The sequence below is a fragment of the Bufo bufo genome, chromosome 1 (genome assembly GCF_905171765.1).
Source record: "Bufo bufo chromosome 1, aBufBuf1.1, whole genome shotgun sequence".
Taxonomy (NCBI): Eukaryota; Metazoa; Chordata; class Amphibia; order Anura; family Bufonidae; genus Bufo; species Bufo bufo.
Genome location: NC_053389.1, coordinates 144,727,572 through 144,744,586, shown reverse-complemented (window position 1 = coordinate 144,744,586; position 17,015 = coordinate 144,727,572). Strand labels below are relative to the sequence as shown.

Here is a 17,015-nt window from a genome sequence, read left to right as displayed (position 1 = left end):
AATCTGGCTTCACGTCAGCAGAGAATCAGTCTCTTCATGCCATAGCAAAGAATCTGGCTTCATGTCAGCAGAGAATCAGTCTCTTCATGCCATAGCAGAGAATCTGGCTTCATGTCAGCGCAGAATCAGTCTTCATGTCATAGCAGAGAATCAGGCTTCACGTCACCCACCACAGGAACAGGCCACTGTCACACATTTAGACCCAGGCACCCAGGCAGAGGAGAGGTCCCGTAACAGAGAATCTGGTCTTATGTCAGCGCAGAATCTGTATTCATGTCATAACAGAGAATCAGGCTTCACGTCACCCACCACTGGAACAGGCCACTCTCACACATTTAGGCCCCGGCACCCAGAAAGAGGAGAGCGGTCCCGTAACAGAGAATCTGGCCTTATGTCAGCGCAGAATCTGTCTTCATGTCATAGCAGAGAATCAGGCTTCACGTCACCCACCACTGGAACAGGCCACTGTCACACATTTAGGCCCAGGCACCCAGGCAGAGGAGAGAGGTCCCGTAACAGAGAATCTGGCCTTATGTCAGCGCAGAATCTGTATTCATGTCATAGCAGAGAATCAGGATTCACGTCACCCACCACTGGAACAGGCCACTGTCACACATTTAGGCCCAGGCAGAGGAGAGAGGTCCCGTAACAGAGAATCTGGCCTTATGTCAGCGCAGAATCTGTCTTCATGTCATAGCAGAGAATTAGGCTTCACGTCACCCACCACTGGAACAGGCCACTGTGACACATTTAGGCCCAGGCACCCAGGCAGAGGAGAGAGGTCCCGTAACAGAGAATCTGGCCTTATGTCAGCGCAGAATCTGTATTCATGTCATAGCAGAGAATCAGGCTTCACGTCACCCACCACTGGAACAGGCCACTGTCACACATTTAGGCCCCGGCACCCAGACAGAGGAGAGCGGTCCCATAACAGAGAATCTGGCCTTATGTCAGCACAGAATCTGTCTTCATGTCATAGCAGAGAATCAGGCTTCACGTCACCCACCACTGGAACAGGCCACTGTCACACATTTAGGCCCAGGCACCCAGGCAGAGGAGAGAGGTCCCATAACAGAGAATTTGGCCTTATGTCAGCGCAGAATCTGTATTCATGTCATAGCAGAGAATCAGGCTTCACGTCACCCACCACTGGAACAGGCCACTCTCACACATTTAGGCCCCGGCACCCAGACAGAGGAGAGCGGTCCCGTAACAGAGAATCTGGCCTTATGTCAGCGCAGAATCTGTATTCATGTCATAGCAGAGAATCAGGCTTCACGTCACCCACCACTGGAACAGGCCACTGTCACACATTTAGGCCCCGGCACCTAGACAGAGGAGAGGCTCATTCAACTTTGGGTTGCCCCGCAATATAATGGTAAAATTAAATTAAAAATAGTATTGAATGAGGAAGTGCCCTGGAGTAGAATAATATATTGTTAAGGGGAGGTAGTTAATATCTAATCTGCACAAGGGATGGACATGTCCTGTGGGATCCATGCCTGGTTCATTTTTATGAACGTCAGCTTGTCCATATTGGCTGTAGACAGGCGGCTGCGTTTGTCTGTAATGACGCCCCCTGCCGTGCTGAATACACGTTCAGACAAAATGCTGGCCGCCGGGCAGGCCAGCACCTCCAAGGCATAAAAGGCTAGCTCTGGCCAAGTGGACAATTTGGAGACCCAGAAGTTGAATGGGGCCGAACCATCAGTCAGTACGTGGAGGGGTGTGCACAGGTACTGTTCCACTATGTTAGTGAAATGTTGCCTCCTGCTAACACGTTCCGTATCAGGTGGTGGTGCAGTTAGCTGTGGCGTGTTGACAAAACTTTTCCACATCTCTGCCATGCTAACCCTGCCCTCAGAGGAGCTGGCCGTGACACAGCTGCGTTGGCGACCTCTTGCTCCTCCTCTCCCTTCGCCTTGGGCTTCCACTGGTTCCCCTGTGACATTTGGGAATGCTCTCAGTAGCGCGTCTACCAACGTGCGCTTGTACTCGCGCATCTTCCTATCACGCTCCAGTGTAGGAAGTAAGGTGGGCACATTGTCTTTGTACCGGGGATCCAGCAGGGTGGCAACCCAGTAGTCCACACACGTTAAAAAGTGGGCAACTCTGCTGTCGTTGCGCAGGCACTGCAGCATGTAGTCGCTCATGTGTGCCAGGCTGCCCAGAGGTAAGGACAAGCTGTCCTCTGTGGGAGGCGTATCGTCATCGTCCTGTGTTTCCCCCCAGCCATGCACCAGTGATGGGCCCGAGCTGCTTTGGGTGCCACCCCGCTGTGAACATGCTTCATCCTCATCCTCCTCCACCTCCTCCTCATCCTCATCCTCCTCGTCCTCCAGTAGTGGGCCCTGTCTGGCCACATTTGTACCTGGCCTCTGGTGTTGCAAAAAAACTCCCTCTGAGTCAATTCGAAGAGACTGGCCTGAAAGTGATAAAAATGACTCCTCTTCCTCCTCTTCCTCCTGGGCCACCTCCTCTTCCATCATCGCCCTAAGTGTTTTCTCAAGGAGACATAGAAGTGGTATTGTAACGCTGATAACGGCGTCATCGCCACTGGCCATGTTGGTGGAGTACTCGAAACAGCGCAACAGGGCACACAGGTCTCGCATGGAGGACCAGTTATTGGTGGTGAAGTGGGTCTGATCCACAGTGCGACTGACCCGTGCGTGCTGCAGCTGAAACTCCACTATGGCCTGCTGCTGCTCGCACAGTCTGTCCAGCATATGCAAGGTGGAGTTTCACCTGGTGGGTACGTCGCATGTGAGCGGGAAGGCCGAAGTTACGCTGTAGCGCAGACAGGCGAGCAGCGGCAGGGTGTGAACGCCGGAAGCGCGAACAGACGGCCCGCACTTTATGCAGCAGCTCTGACATGTCGGGGTAGTTGCGAATGAACTTCTGCACCACCAAATTCAGCACATGCGCCAGGCAAGGGATGTGCGTCAATCCAGGTAGGCCAAGAGCTGCAACGAGATTTCGCCCATTATCGCACACCACCAGGCCGGGCTTGAGGCTCACCGGCAGCAACCACTCGTCGGTCTGTTGCTCTATACCCCGCCACAACTCCTGTGCGGTGTGGGGCCTGTCCCCCAAACATATGAGTTTCAGAATGGCCTGCTGACGTTTACCCCGTGCTGTGCTGAAGTTGGTGGTGAAGGTGTGTGGCTGACTGGATGAGCAGGTGGAAGAAGAGGAGGAGGAAGCTGAGTAGGAGGAGGAGGAGACAGGAGGCAAAGAATGTTGTCCTGCGATCCTTGGCGGCGGAAGGACGTGCGCCAAACAGCTCTCCGCCTGGGGCCCAGCCGCCACTACATTTACCCAGTGTGCAGTTAGGGAGATATAGCGTCCCTGGCCGTGCTTACTGGTCCACGTATCTGTGGTTAGGTGGACCTTGCCACAGATGGCGTTGCACAGTGCACACTTGATTTTATCGGACACTTGTTTGTGCAGGGAAGGCACGGTTCTCTTGGAGAAGTAGTGGCGGCTGGGAACAACATACTGTGGGACAGCAAGTGACATGAGCTGTTTGAAGCTGTGTGTGTCCACCAGCCTAAATGACAGCATTTCATAGGCCAGTAGTTTAGAAATGCTGGCATTCAGGGCCAGGGATCGAGGGTGGCTAGGTGGGAATTTACGCTTTCTCTCAAATGTTTGTGAGATGGAGAGCTGAACGCTGCCGTGTGACATGGTTGAGATGCTTGGTGACGCAGGTGGTGGTGTTGGTGGTACATCCCATGTTTGCTGGGCGGCAGGTGCCAACGTTCCTCCAGAGGCGGAGGAAGAGGCCAAGGCGGCGGTAGCAGCAGCAGAAGAGGCCGAGGCGGCGGCAGCAGCAGAAGAGGCCGAAGCGGCAGCAGCAGAAGAGGTAGCAGGGGGAGCCTGAGTGACTTCCTTGTTTTTAAGGTGTTTACTCCACTGCAGTTCATGCTTTGCATGCAGGTGCCTGGTCATGCAGGTTGTGCTAAGGTTCAGAACGTTAATGCCTCGCTTCAGGCTCTGATGGCACAGCGTGCAAACCACTCGGGTCTTGTCGTCAGCACATTGTTTGAAGAAGTGCCATGCCAGGGAACTCCTTGAAGCTGCCTTTGGGGTGCTCGGTCCCAGATGGCGGCGGTCAGTAGCAGGCGGAGTCTCTTGGCGGCGGGTGTTCTGATTTTGCCCACTGCTCCCTCTTTTGCTACGCTGTTGGCTCGGTCTCACCACTGCCTCTTCCTCCGAACTGTGAAAGTCAGTGGCACGACCTTCATTTCATGTGGGGTCTAGGACCTCATCGTCCCCTGCATCGTCTTCCACCCAATCTTGATCCCTGACCTCCTGTTCAGTCTGCACACTGCAGAAAGACGCAGCAGTTGGCACCTGTGTTTCGTCATCATCAGAGATGTGCTGAGGTGGTATTCCCATGTCCTCATCATCAGGAAAAATAAGTGGTTGTGCGTTAGTGCATTCTATCTCTTCCACCCCTGGGGAAGGGCTAGGTGGATGCCCTTGGGAAAGCCTGGCAGCAGAGTCTTCAAACAGCATAAGAGACTGCTGCATAACTTGAGGGTCAGACAGTTTCCCTGATATGCATGGGGGTGATGTGACAGACCGATGGGCTTGGTTTTCATGCGCCATCTGTGCGCTTTCTGCAGAAGACTGGGTGGGAGATAATGTGAACGTGCTGGATCCACTGTCGGCCACCCAATTGACTAATGCCTGTACCTGCTCAGGCCTTACCATCCTTAGAACGGCATTGGGCCCCACCAAATATCGCTGTAAATTCTGCTGGCTACTGGGACCTGAGGTAGTTGGTTCACTAGGATGTGTGGCTGTGGCAGAACGGCCACGTCCTCTCCCAGCACCAGAGGGTCTACTAACACCACCACGACCATGTCCACGCCCGCGTCCCTTATTAGATGTTTTCCTCATTGTTCCCGTTCACCACAATTTTGAGAATGGCAAATTTGGGAATGCTTTTTCAACCCAGAACAAAAAGTGTGCTTTTATGGTCACTACAAATAACTTGACCAGCTAAAACAGTGCAGATTTGGTTGAATAGAGATGTGAGACCTGTTTTTTTTTGCGCTGTGTGACAGGTATAGGTTTAATCACAGAATCACACTTCTATCAGCATGCTAGCGTGTGTCTTAGGTTTTTCTGAATGACACTATCAATACCTTCAATGTAAGATTTTCTTTTTGGGATAGATTTCAAGTAGGCCTCAAATACCAGAAACTAGTTATTTTGAGAATGGCAAATTTGGGAATGCTTTTTCAACCCAGAACAAAAAGTCTGCTTTTACGGTCACTACAAATAACTTGACCAGCTAAAACAGTGCAGATTTGGTTGAATAGAGATGTGAGACCTGTTTTTTTTTGCGCTGTGTGACAGGTATAGGTTTAATCACAGAATCACACTTCTATCAGCACGCTAGCGTGTGTCTTAGGTTTTTCTGAATGACACTATCAATACCTTCAATGTAAGATTTTCTTTTTGGGATAGATTTCAAGTAGGCCTCAAATACCAGAAACTAGTTATTTTGAGAATGGCAAATTTGGGAATGCTTTTTCAACCCAGAACAAAAAGTCTGCTTTTACGGTCACTACAAATAACTTGACCAGCTAAAACAGTGCAGATTTGGTTGAATAGAGATGTGAGACCTGTTTTTTTTTGCGCTGTGTGACAGGTATAGGTTTATTCACAGAATCACACTTCTATCAGCACGCTAGCGTGTGTCTTAGGTTTTTCTGAATGACACTATCAATACCTTCAATGTAAGATTTTCTTTTTGGGATAGATTTCAAGTAGGCCTCAAATACCAGAAACTAGTTATTTTGAGAATGGCAAATTTAGGGAATGCTTTTTCAACCCAGAACAAAAAGTCTGCTTTTAAGGTCACTACAAATAACTTGACCAGCTAAAACAGTACAGATTTGGTTGAATAGAAATGTCAGGTCTATTTTTTAGGCGCTGGGTGACAGGCTCAACTTGCCCCTGATGTAATATATGGCCAAAAAATAACCACACTGTTGATGGTTAAATGCACTTGGGTGACACAGGCTCAGCCTGCACCAGATGTAGTATATGGCCAAAAAATAATCAGACTGTTGATGGTTAAATGCACTTGGGTGACACAGGCTCTGCCTGCACCAGATGTAGTATATGGCCAAAAATAATCAGACTGTTGATGGTTAAATGCACTTGGGTGACACAGGTTCAGCCTGCAGCTGATGTAGTATATGGCCAAAAAATAACCAGACTGTTGATGGTTAAATGCACTTCGGTGACACAGGCTCAGCCTGCAGCTGATGTAGGATATAGCACAAAATAACCACACTATCGATGGTTAAATACACTTGGTGATAGCTCGTGCTGGCGCACCACAAGTCACTTAAAGGCCGCCGATCACCCCAGAAAAAAAGTGATCTAAAAACGCTCTGGGCAGCCTCAAAAAAGTGAGCAAGTCAATAATAGCACTTTAATGATCCACAGCTGCAGATCGATCACAGAATGAAGTCTTTTGGAGGAGTTAATCTGCCTAATCTCGCCCTAACGTCGCAGCTGCAACCTCTCCCTATACTGATCATAGCAGAGTGACGTGCGGCGCTACGTGACTCCAGCTTAAATAGAGGCTGGGTCACATGCTGCACTGGCCAATCACAGCCATGCCAATAGTAGGCATGGCTGTGATGGCCTCTTGGGCCAAGTAGTATGACGCTTGTTGATTGGCTGCTTTGCAGCCTTTCAAAAAGCGCCAAGAAAGCGCCGAACACCGAACCCGAACCCGGACTTTTACGAAAATGTATACAGTTCGGGTTCGCTCATCCCTAGTGGTAACCAGAGAGTAAAGTAATTATTGGTTCATTTTGTTTTTAAGAACAGATGTCTTTCAGTGAACAGTAGATGCTGGAAAATTAAGTTCTAGTTTATCAAAAGCAGGTCTTGTAAAATCAGGATACTCTATTATTTCATTTATCTATAAATGATATTGAGGACAGTATTAATAGCACAATTTCTATTTTTGCAGATGACACTAAGCTGTCTAGAACTGTACAATCTATGGAAGATGTCCATAAACTACAAGCTGACTTTAACACTCTGAGTGATTTGGCATCAACTTGGCAAAGGAGGTTCAATGTGGATAAATGTAAAGTTATGCATCTTGGTAGTAATAATCTCTGTGCATCATATGTCCTAGGGGATGTAACACTGGGAGAGTTACTTATAGAGAAGGATTTGGGTGTGCTTGTAGAAGGTAGATTAAATAACAACAGCATACAATGTCAATCAGCTGCTTCTAAGGCTACCGGGATATTGTCATGCATTAAACAAGACATGGACTTGCAGGGCAGAGATGTAATATTACCACTTTAAAAAGCATTGCTGCGACCTCATCTGAAATATGCAGTTCAGTTCCTGGCACCAGTCCATAGAAAGGACGCACTGCAGCTGGAAAAAGTACAGAGGAGAGCGACTAAACTGATAAGAGGCATGGAGGGTCTTAGTTATGAAGAAAGATTAAAGGAATAAAAGTATTTAGTCTTGAGAAGAGACGTCTAAGGTAGGACATGATTAACCTATACAAATATATAAATGGGCCATACAAAAAATATGGTGAAAAACTGCCCTTTAAAAGACAAGGGGGCACTGTCTCCGACTGGAGAAGAATAAGTTCAGTCTCCAGAAGCGTCAAAACTTCTTTACTGTAAGAACTGCGAATCTGTGAAATAGACTTACTCAGGATGTGGTCACAGCAGGAACAGTGGACAGTTTTAAAAAGGGTTTAGATGAATTCTTAAAAGTAAATGACATTAATGCTTATGCAGCACCCCATGGGTGAGACGAGTCGGCCAGAGAGTCTCTTTAAGATGTTCATATATTTTAATAGACTTCACGTCATCGGGGCAGGTACATTTGTGATACATTTAGTGAGAATAATAAATATAGACTTAATTAAAAAAAAATATGTTATATTTATAAGGGTTAAAAGTTTGTTGTGACACCAGTTGCATTTCAGCAACGAGGGACTAGGTCCCCCTAAGTAGATGGTAGTGGTGGTACCCAGGTGTAGGAATGCCAGAATGGTGTAAGGGTTGCCTAAAATGTCCCTTTAGGTGTTGTGGCCTGCACTTGTCACCGTGCTCTAGCTCTGCCATCTGCTGGAAAGCCAGGCACATTACACTTAAACAGTAATTTGCAAGGAAAATACAAGCATACATTGTGCAGGACATGGAAGTAAATACACATGATGACACAGGATCAACCATTAAATCTAGTGAAGGGGCGCAAAAGGTGGTAATGCCCCCTAGCGGGGCATTACACTTATCAAAATGTCTAGAAATCTGAGTCTCCCTCCCTTCTTGGATTCGCGTCCCCACCTATCCCTTAGTTGAACTTGATGGACTTATGTCTTTTTTTTTCAATCGTATTAACTATGTAACTATGTAACAAAGCAGCAAATCACCAATTGCTAGATGATAGAAAAGTTAAAAGTAACATGCCCTAAAATTGAAAGGTCTAGTTTAATCCTTCATTTTCCTATACAAGTTTTCCAAGTTTCTGAAGATTAGAGAGTAGGAAATATAACTCTAGTAAAAGATATTCTTTATCCCATACTAGGACCAAGGTTTTAACTTGTTCCCTTTAGTTGATATGGCTGAACTGTGGTATTTTTTCCCCCACTTATATTCCATACTCCTAAAAACGTTTGTCCAGTTTGCGTTTAGTTATCTACTATTTATTAAAATCGATTCATTTACATGGTCACTACTCACTGACCTTTCACATAATTATGCAAAATCAATAGAACCACAGCACAGACTGTATCAGAAACCGTTTAACATAAATCATCAGTTAATTGGTGTAAGCAGCATTTTTTTAACAGGCTCCCCCCACCCACTTCCTAAATTAGCATTTTCTCTGAATTATTTGCTAAATCCATCACAGACGCATAAAAAAAAAAAAAATATGGACAGTAGAGGTGGATGAGTAATGAATATCTATTATGGGGAACAAAGTCATACTTCAGCAGCTATTGATTTTCTCCACTGCTTAAGAATTAATTCTCTATAATGTTTTCAGCATGCCTCTGCTTCTTTGCATAATAAAGATAGTAAAAGTGAGGCAAAATTTCCTCTAGCTTCTGTGAGCTGTAAATGGGAGACCTTATGGCAGCTAGTCTCCACAAATTATCTCAGGAAGAACTAAGAATTAGGAAAGGGTGGAGTGTAAGAAAAAGGTGAAAACTGCTTCTCATGCAGGATACAAGTAATATAATTAGAGATGAGCGAATTTTTCAATAATTCGATTTGGCTGGTTCAAAGCTATTTCCTGGCTGCAGAGAGCCTTTATATTAGTGTAGAACACTGTGCCTTGCAGTAACACACATAGGGAGTCTGCTGTGGTAGTGAAATTATACTGTGAGTCAGTATGACATGCAGATGACAGGCGTCGCTCTTAGAATCACTGCACACTTCACTTATTTGGGCCGTCACGGGGCCAAAACTGACCAAGTATGAACTCAGGCTTACTGGTCGATGTTGGCGTCAAGAAGCGCACTCCTTTTATACCGTCGTCAGCTGATTCCACAAAGATGCCTACAGAACCTGTTCTATTAAACGCTTATACAAGTATAGCCCCCGACAGAGTGGAGAGGGTAAAAAATAAACTAACCAGCACCTCCACAATAAGTGAATATGAGAACGCAGGTGCACGCTACCTTGGCTAAATGCAGCTAGAAGCTCTTTGCGAATATAATTGATCAAAAATATTTCGGGCCCATCTACCGGTCTGCATTTGCAGTAAGTATGACCACCAAGCATTTATTCTTTCAGTGTTTGCTTATATCTTTGTGCAATTGACTAGCAGAGTGCTGTTACCTGTAGTTCTACTAATCCAAGTGTGTTTTAGCCAAGGTAGTGTGCACCTGCGTTCTCATATTCACTTATTGTGGAGGTGCTGGTTCGTTTATTTTTTCCCCATTGTCACTGCCACTAGGGGAGTGGCTCCCCCTGGTGGTGAGATTGGGCTGGTGGTGCACGGTTCATTTACCATGTGCTTTTAATCAGATAGCTTGTACAGCTGTATTCTACCCAGCCCATACTGCAGGCTCACAGCCTGGGAGAGGCATGCGTAGGATACAGCTTGGTACTACTTTGCCCAGATTGTAGGCTGTAAGCCCAGGAGAGGCATGTTAGAGTAGGACCCATCTGATTAGAAGCTACCTTGACGACCGGTAGATGGGCCCGAAATATTTTTGATCAATTATATTCGCAAAGAGCTTCTAGCTGCATTTGCAGTAAGTATGACCACCAAGCATTTATTCTTTCAGTGTTTGCTTATATCTTTGTGCAATTGACTAGCAGAGTGCTGTTACCTGTAGTTCTACTAATCCAAGAGTGGAGAGGGTGTCAGCAGTAAGTTTGTGTTGACGTCACTGTTTATTTTGCCCTTCCGCTGATCCGTCACAACAATAACCCACAAAAAACATATCCTGTATGTTGAGCATCTGCCTTCACTCGGTCAGCATTTGGTCTGTAATCTATCAGTATTGCTAATGCCAAAAAAAACAGGAGTGGATCCAAAACAGAGATGACTGAGTCAATCATTCAAGTACCTCTGGATTGCTGGTCAAGACATGACCGCTAGATGACACCGGGAGCTCAGGCCTCTCGCTGCGACTCCTGCTGCCAAGCCCCCCTACTCTTCAGTGACCTATGTTTGCGCCAGAAATATTTAGGCCTCTGCCACTCCCCTGTGCAGGGCCTGAACTTCTCGGTCTTACATACTGTTAGATCAAATAAATAAATAAAAAGGAAATTAAAACACCCCAAAAAAGTCAGTAATTTTCTCACTTCACCACACAACAGCTAATAAGCCCTTTCTTTCCCCACTAATACACACAAAAAAGGGCTTTAGAGCATATAGCTGCACTGCTGACTGGCAAATAATACACGACAAAAAGGGCTTTACAACATATAACTGCACCGCTGACCGGCAAATATATTTTTTCTTTTTCCACTAATACATGACAAAAAGGACTGTAATTTGAGCACTTCACCACACAACAGCTAATAAGCCCTTTTTTCCCACTAATACAAGCCACTAATACAAGCCAATACAAGCTTTAGAACAAATAACTGCACCGCACAAGGGTAAATAAGATGTAGAAATATTTACTTGTAATAAGCCCTGTTAGGCTACTTTCACACTTGCGTTCGGAGCGGATCCGTCTGATGTTTCATCAGACGGATCCGCTCCGATAATGCAGACGTTCGCATCCGTTCAGAACGGATGCGTCTGCATTAAAACTTAGAAAATTTTCTAAGTGTGAAAGTTGTCTGAGCGGATCCGTTCAGACTTTACATTGTAAGTCAATGGGGAACGGATCCGCTTGAAGATTGAGCCATATGGTGTCATCTTCAAGCGGATCCGCCCCCATTGACTTACATTGTAAGTCTGGACGGATCCACTCGCCTCCGCACGGCCAGGCGGACACCCGAACGCTGCAAGCAGCGTTCAGGTGTCCGCTCACTGAGCGGAGCGGAGGCTGAACGCTGGCAGGCGGATGCATTCTCAGTGGATCCGCCTCCACTGAGAATGCATTGGGGCCAGACGGATGCGTTCGGGGCCGCTCGTGAGCCCCTTCAAACGGTGCGCACGAGCGGACACCCGAACGCTAGTGTGAAAGTAGCCTTAATGAATGTTTCAAGCACCACTTGCACCCTAATAAGAACAGTTTGCTGGAATTACAGAGCTGTATAATGGCAATTTGGGTGTCCAGTCAGTGCAGCAAGGTATAATAGGATTGTTTATGCAGGCTGTAACCTCCCCTACTGAACCCTGTTCAACAGAAATGCTGTGGAATGATTCCTCCCTATCCTTTCCCTACACCTTGAATAATCTTTCCCTGCGCTTGTAAATCGTTGTTTTAGCACAATGACGTATTTTCTAACACTGTCCCTAGCGCCTGCTGATGTCTCTCCCTGCACGAAGTACACTGGAAAATGGCAGAATCCAAGATGGCTGAGGCTATTTATAGGGCTGTGACATCACAGGGCTGGCTGGCTGCTGATTGGCTGCATGCATGGTATTATGGGTGATCCCGCCTTCCCAGAGTTCCTTGCTCCATGTCCTCAACTCCTCACACAGGCAACAGTCATTTTAGGAAAAAAATATGATTCGTAATCGTATCCACAAAGCATGAGGAAATTCGGCTTCGGTGCGAATCTAATTTTTCCTTAAATTCGGATAGAATTCCACTTCGTAAGCTTTGATTCGCTCATCTCTAAATATAATGGTCAAAATACTATATAATAGTATAATCATATGCACATATATCATATTCTAAAAAATCCTCTGAAGCTGTAGGTACATGTGTCTTCATGGACAGTAGGGTGCTGTGTTGATATTAATAATGAGATACAGATGTAGCAACGTTACCGCTCCTTTCACAATCGCGAAAGCGAAAAACAATAACGAAAGTAAAAACAGAAACTAAAAAAATCAGAATGTAATTTACCTTTATAACCAGTAGATGGCACATAGAACTATTATATTCTAAGATTTGAACATACCTACAGACAATTTACAATGACCACACTAGCACTTCAACTATTTTTAATTCTATCATTAATTTAATAAACTATTAATCAAATTTTATACTTTATATTAATCCTACTATTTATAATTATTTTATTAAAACTATTTTTGCTTAAATACCTATTTATAACACAACACAAAAAAACACACAGGTTACATGCCAAAAGCCGGGTATAATGCAAGCCAGCACCTATTCATTAAACAAGTAACCAGGATGCCTTACAACGGCAACCTGGTGCATTATGAGACATTTATAACCATCTCTCATCTAACTGAAAGTCAGTAAATGTCAATGTTAACTGAGAACTCTTGGATAGCTTGGGGAACCATGCACCTAAATCTTTATCATTAGGGTGACAAAATTATATATATTATTAGTTATTTTTTTATTGCTAGCTAATTCTTCTCTAACTGCTTAGGAAGGCTGCATAAAAATTACGGGTTTCTAATTGTTCTAATATATATTTAATAACCCATCTATACTGTTTTGTTATGTCAACTAATTTGCATAAATATGAAAGACATAGCACATGTGATTAGCCTACTTTCCACCATGGACAGCGCCATCTATTGGATACATAGTCTTATGTCCTACAGTCTGCAGAGTATTATCATTTTCCTCATGGACAGCGCCATCTATTGGATACATAGTCTTATGTCCTACAGTCTGCAGAGTATTATCATTTTCCTCATGGACAGCGCCATCTATTGGACAGCTGAAACACTGTTTGCAATATCTTGGCCATATTTATGCAAATGAGCTTACTTGACAAAACATTATAGAAAGGTTATTTGAATTGACTTGTAGTTTGGACAATTAGAAAACAGAACATTTTTATGCAGCCCTCTTAAGCAGTGAAAGAGGAGTTATCTAGCGTAAAAAAAAAACAAAAAAAACATTACAATTGTTTTCACCCTAATGGTAACGACAGGTGCACAGGACTCCCTAGAAATCCGAAATAAACCAATATTGAGACTTACTGGCACTCTCCATTTGGATAGAGAGCTAGTTCAAAATGTCTCAAGCTGCCACTTTGAAGTATGCTGATGGTATCTGTATCACAGATAGGACATTGGCTTGAACATACCTTGCTTATGGCATGTAGCCTTCAGTTAAAAAAAGAACTGTTTTGTGTTGTCTTTTGTCATTTTAGTAATAAGGAGTTATAAATCGTAGGACGAGAGCTATATAATAAGTGGTCTCACACCAGTTGTGACTAACACCAACCAACCCCCAACATTGTCCATCTATTGTTCTCAAGCCAATGAATCCCCACGTTTTGGTCTGTCACATGGACTCTGGCATCCCCGCGTGACACCAGAGTCCATGTGACATAGGCCAAAACATGGAGATGCATGTCCGCGTGACACCAGAGTCCATGTGACAGGCCAAAACGTGGGGATGCATGTCCGCGTGACACCAGAGTCCATGTGACAAGGGCTCTATGCTGGGAAATAACTGATCAGGCATATCCCAATGTATTCTGAATGGAAAGAAATCTGTTCAGTTTGCATCAGGATGTCATCTGTTCCGCGAAACGAGAGTATGAAAGCCTACATTGGCAAAAAAATACAAATGTTGTGGAATTTAAACCCTCTCCCCACCTAATCATTCTCCATCTACTGTATTGTTCTAAAAGAGAAAAAAAATTATAATAACAAAAGGGCGTAGTGCATCTCCTTTCTGCCATCACAGCTTGAGAACAATAGATGGACAATGTTTGGGTTGGTTGGTGTTAGTCACAACTGGTGTGAGATACATTTCTGTTGATTACAATACTGACACAGACACAGATGTGCCTATAATTGTGTATAAAAAACAGACACAAAGTACAAACAAATAGCTTTTTTTTTATCTCTATTAATAACAACTTATTATATAGCTCCTTTCCTACCATTTATAACATCTTATTACCAAAATGATAAAAAAATCACAATAGACAAGACAAAACAGTTATTTTTTAACTGAAGGCTGTATGCCATAAGCAAGGTATGTGCAAGCCAATGTCCTATCTGTGAGACAGGTACCATCAGCATACTTCACAGTGGCAGCCTGAGACATTTTTAAACTAGCTCTCTATCCAAATGGAGAGTGCCAGTAAGTCTCAATAATGGTTTATTTCGGATTTCTAGGGAGTCCTGTGCACCTGTCGTTACCATTAGGGTGAAAACAATTGTAATGTTTTTTTTTTTTTACGCTAGATAACTCCTCTTTCACTGCTTAAGAGGGCTGCATAAAAATGTTCTGTTTTCTAATTGTCCGAACTACAAGTCAATTCAAATAACCTTTTCTATAATGTTTTGTCAAGTAAGCTCATTTGCATAAATATGGCCAAGATATTGCAAACAGTGTTTCAGCTGTCCAATAGATGGCGCTGTCCATGAGGAAAATGATAATACTCTGCAGACTGTAGGACATAAGACTATGTATCCAATAGATGGCGCTGTCCATGAGGAAAATGATAATACTCTGCAGACTGTAGGACATAAGACTATGTATCCAATAGATGGCGCTGTCCATGGTGGAAAGTAGGCTAATCACATGTGCTATGTCTTTCATATTTATGCAAATTAGTTGACATAACAAAACAGTATAGATGGGTTATTAAATATATATTAGAACAATTAGAAACCCGTAAATTTTTATGCAGCCTTCCTAAGCAGTTAGAAAAGAATTAGCTAGCATAAAAAAAATAAAAAAAAATTATAATTTTGTCACCCTAATGATAAAGATTTAGGTGCATGGTTCCCCAAGCTATCCAAGAGTTCTCAGGTAACATTGAGACTTACTGATTCTCAGTTAGATGAGAGATGGTTTTAAATGTCTTATAGTGCACCAGGCTGCCATTGTAAGGTATCCTGATTATCTGTTTTATGAATAGGTGCTGGCTTGCATTATACCTGGCTTTTGGCACGTAGCCTGTGTGTTTTTTGTTGTGTGTTATAAAAAATGTTATGAAATAATTACATTTATTTTGTAATAAGAAAATAATATGTAACTGTTTAAAAATTAAGCTTAAAAAATCCTTTAATATAGAACTTAATGTGTTAAAAAGAGGTAGATATAGTTTAGTTTAAACAGTTACTGTGGTTTTCATTAGGATTGGTTAATGCTGCTATCTACTAGCTTTGTTATGAATTGCAGGTTAGTATCGCAATTCGTTGCTTTCATTATGAGAAAAAAGGGATCGCTAACGTTGCTATATCTGTACTGTGTTGTAGGGATGAACACTGTTTTATAGTAAAAGTATAGCAACAAATCCAAATAAACACAAAAAATACATACCCAATGCAAAAGTTTTTCTAAGATTTTCAATTGGAAATAACAAGGTATCCTCCCGAAAGACCATTTCATCTACATTTGAGAAGTAAACGTCCAGATAATCTCTGGAATCAAAGGAGTCTTTGTGATAGAGCTTGTAGGTTCTGGAATCCATTGTCAACTCTTGTGTCGCAGATGGTGACTCTCTCCACAATGGTGTTTATAAAGTCTTTATATAATAGAATTAATTATCAGATCATGAGTTGTTTTCTCCACGAGGCAGTCAGGAGACTGTGTAACCATAAACTTACATGAATTGTTAATGATCTTCAAATAAACAGATGTTTTTTGTTTGTCTATTTTTGTGTAAAAGGTGTGACTTTTCTAAAGATCATGGGGGTCATTTATTATACTGAAATAGGCCTATATCAAGTGCATTTCAGGAGAAAATAGCGGTGCAATAGTTAGTTCCACCGCTATCTGGGACTTCACCCCGCTCATGCCAGGTCTAAAATTGTGGGCCTCACATCAGTGGGGAAGGGGATGGGCCAGCAGGCCCCTCTAATTTACCATTTGCTACGCCTGTTTCAGGTATAGAAAATGGTCTAAATGTAAGACAGCTAGGAAGCTCTCTTACATTTAGAACTAGCGCTGTATGCGCCGAAGTTATGAAGAATAACTTTGACGGAACCACCGCCAGCTTAGGGCTTTATTAAGACCAGCTTCTAAATGCCGGTCTTAATAAATGTGCCCCCATATGCTCAACAATGCAGTAAGTGAAATACAGTCAGGTGCATAAATATTGGGACATCAACACAATTCTAAAATTTTTGGCTCTATATACCACCACAATGGATTTGAAATGAAATAAACAAGATGTTCTTTAACTGCAGACTGTCAGCTTTAATTTGAGGGTATTTACATCACAATCAGGTGAATGGTGTAGGAATTACAAAAGATTGCATATGTGCCTCCCACTTGTTAAGGGACCAAAAGTAATGGGACAGAATAATAATCTTAAATCAAACTTTGACTTTTTAATACCTGGTTGCAAATCCTTTGCCGTCAATTACAGCCTGCAGTCTGGAACACATAGACATCACCAGACGCTAGGTTTCATCCCTGGTGATTCTCTGCCAGGCCTCTACTGCAACTGTCTTCAGTTCCTGCTTGT

The 17,015-nt window shown here is 43.7% G+C and overlaps 1 protein-coding gene across 1 annotated transcript in view; it reads right to left on the bottom strand.

Moving 5' to 3' along the window:
• LOC120999287 (nicotinamide N-methyltransferase-like) overlaps window positions 1-16,031 on the bottom strand; it is a 118,084-nt gene extending 102,053 nt beyond the window's left edge. Inside the window, exon 1 of the mRNA XM_040430160.1 lies at window positions 15,866-16,031. Within this exon, the coding sequence (XP_040286094.1) occupies window positions 15,866-16,016 (151 nt within the window). The 5' untranslated portion in view covers window positions 16,017-16,031. The remainder of the gene's footprint in view (window positions 1-15,865) is intronic.
• Between the last annotated feature and the right edge of the window lie 984 nt (window positions 16,032-17,015).